Below are 2,704 nucleotides of genomic sequence, written 5' to 3'. Positions count from 1 at the left end.
AAATATGAAAACTGCAAACTAAAGTTTGCAAGTTGCTGTAAACTTAAGACGGATCTCAGGAATTCTCTTTAATAGTAAAATAAATAATAAAGAACATTTACACTAAAGTGGTGACCCCGACATGATTCTAATTTAAGAATCATTTGAACACATTTTTAAAAATCGTCTTAACGACTGGTCTCATCCAAAAAAAAGGCTTTTATTAGAGCTGTAGTAAAGAGATAAGACTACGAGTTCCTCCACCGTACCTAAACAACATGTCTTTGCCAGCTGTCAACGAAACCACAGCGGGGCAGCGAGAAAGCGAGTTTCTAGAAGGCATTTTGAACCGCGTTTCAGTCAAAGTGCCGCCATTTTGGCATGAACGGCCAGAAATATGGTTTACGCAAATCGAAGCACAGTTTGCAGTTGCAGGCATATCTAGCGATGTTACGAAATTCAACACCGTCGTCGCACAGATCGAGTCCAGCGTCGTTACTGATGTAGCTGATGCAGTTTTATACCCTCTGGCAACAGGTAAATACATTAACCTTAAGAATCGGATTTTAGACCGGTATGGCGAAAGCGAGCAACGAAAGATACAGTGGCTACTCTCAAAAATCGAACTAGGAAATCGTCGACCAACGCAATACTCAATGAGCTGACATCTTTATCGAAAGACAAAGTCAGTAACGAGTTCCTGAAGTCTCTCTGGCTCCAACGTTTATCACCGCAAGTACGTACGATCTTACAGGCATCCAGCGTTGACCTGGTAAAGTTAGCTAAACTGGCTGACAGAATATGCAGGAGACTACCACCAAATAGCTGCAGCAACGTCTAATGTGACAACGCCAGTCGTTGAGGACTCAGCAATCATCACGCAGAAGAAGCTGAACGCGCTCGTAGTCCTCAAATCACTCCGATTGTTGCTGATTTCATAGCAGCTTCGGGGAGTAGGCGCGCAAGTGCCGTCAGCCTTGTACTTATACTACTAATTCAAGGCCAAAAAACTAAGCTTGCCTCAATCGACGTCAAGCCGATTTCAGGAAAGCGCTATAATAGCTCGACTTACAGTATAAGATCCGGCAACGTCAACTTCATTTCTTATCGACACCGGAGCGGATCTATCTGTACTGCCTAAAAAATAGGGTCTTAAGCGGAGTAAACCAATTGCTTTTTCATCACCCAGCTTATTTGCTGCAAACGGCACACCAATACGCACATACGGCACAAAACATTTGTTGGTATCCCTTGGATTAAGGCGCGATTTTCCATGGACATTTGTGGTTGCAAATGTAAATTATCCCATCGTCGGCGCAAATTTTTTGAGGTACTACGACCTACTGGTTGACATGTAGCGGAAACAGCTTGTGGACAACAAAACGTTTGTAGCAACTAGATGCTCGGCAGTAGATGGGCAAGTGAGCAGTATCCGAGCCAACCCTATTGCAAAAGACTACAGTTTCTTGATGAGCGAATATCGCGATCTAGCCACATTGAGCGATAACTATCTCACTTTCAACACGCAGATCGAACACTTCATCGGGACCACTGTCGCTTCAGCGTTTGCTCGACCACGACGTCTTTCCGGGGTTAAATTAGAGGAAGGGAAAACGGAACTCGAATACTTATTACAAAAGGGCATCTGTCAGCCGTCAAAGAGTCCTTGGGCAAGCCGATTGCATATGGTGCTGAAGAATGACGGCGACCATGCGGCGATTACCGTGTGTTGAATGCTCAAACGAAGCCGGAGCGGTTCCTTTTCTGCACGACGTAACAACCATCCTCCACGGCAAAAGCATTTATTCAAAGATTGACTTTCAGAAGGCGTACCACCAGATTCCAGTGGCAGAATGTGACATACCGAAGACGGCGATTACTACTCCTTTCGGTTTGTGCAAGTTCCGTTTCATGACTTTTGGCCTACGAAACGCAGCCCAAACATTTCAACGATTTATCAACGCAATTTTGGCTGAGCTAAACTTTGTTTTCGCATACATCGTCGATATACTGATTGCTTCTAAAGATGCTGCAGAATATCGAGTACATCTTCAAATGGTTTTCGAGCGTCTTCGCCAAGCTGGTCTGATGGTAAATTTTGTCAAGTGCGAATTTGGGCGCAGCGAGATCGAATTTCTGGGTCACTTCATCAGCGCACACGGTTTCAAGCCTTCCAAAAGCAAAGTAACCTAATACTTCATTTCACGTCCTGCAGCAGATTATAGAGGGCAAATCTCAACCTTTAGCATTCTATTCGACAGCATTTCAAGTATGCACTCGAAGGTTGTCAATCTGACTGACCGTAAACCACTTACGTTTCCGTTCAGACAGAACAGCGAGAAGACATCGCCACGGCGCGTTAGGCAGCTAGAATTCATAAGCCAGTTCTTTACTGATATCCTCCTTATTGCTGGTGCAGATAATTGCGTGACCGATACGTTTTCACGTATTGCACAAATCGAATTTGAGGCAGCTAAGGTGGTAGCAAAGACACAAGTTTCAGATGACGAGCTGCGCACGCTACTTGAACATCATGCCGACACTCTTTTTTTACCCATGTACAATACTGAAGTATTTTACGACATTTCCAAGGGCAATGTTCGACCGTTTGTTCCAGCCAGTTGCCGTTAATTAGTGATGATAAAACTACACAATTTAGCACACCCAGGCGTAAGAGCGACACGCAAACTGATTCAAGCAGGTTTCGTCTGGCCAGGTTTAGGAA

General features: G+C 44.4%; 1 protein-coding gene across 1 annotated transcript; it reads left to right on the top strand.

Moving 5' to 3' along the window:
- Nucleotides 1-257: 257 nt before the first annotated feature.
- On the top strand, nucleotides 258-644 carry LOC119665721. The gene has a single exon (XM_038074956.1). The coding sequence runs from the start codon at nucleotides 258-260 to the stop codon at nucleotides 642-644; it is 387 nt and encodes a 128-aa protein (XP_037930884.1).
- Nucleotides 645-2,704: the final 2,060 nt, after the last annotated feature.

Source organism: Teleopsis dalmanni, chromosome 1 (genome assembly GCF_002237135.1).
Source record: "Teleopsis dalmanni isolate 2A chromosome 1, ASM223713v2, whole genome shotgun sequence".
Lineage (NCBI taxonomy): Eukaryota > Metazoa > Arthropoda > Insecta > Diptera > Diopsidae > Teleopsis > Teleopsis dalmanni.
The sequence above is the reverse complement of the archived record's forward strand: the minus strand, read 5'-3'. Positions and strand labels throughout refer to the sequence as shown.

What these genes read in the sequence shown, in the direction of transcription:
- LOC119665721 (XM_038074956.1), top strand. Translation starts at nt 258, where the DNA reads ATGTCTTTGCCAGCTGTCAACGAAACCACAGCGGGGCAGCGAGAAAGC.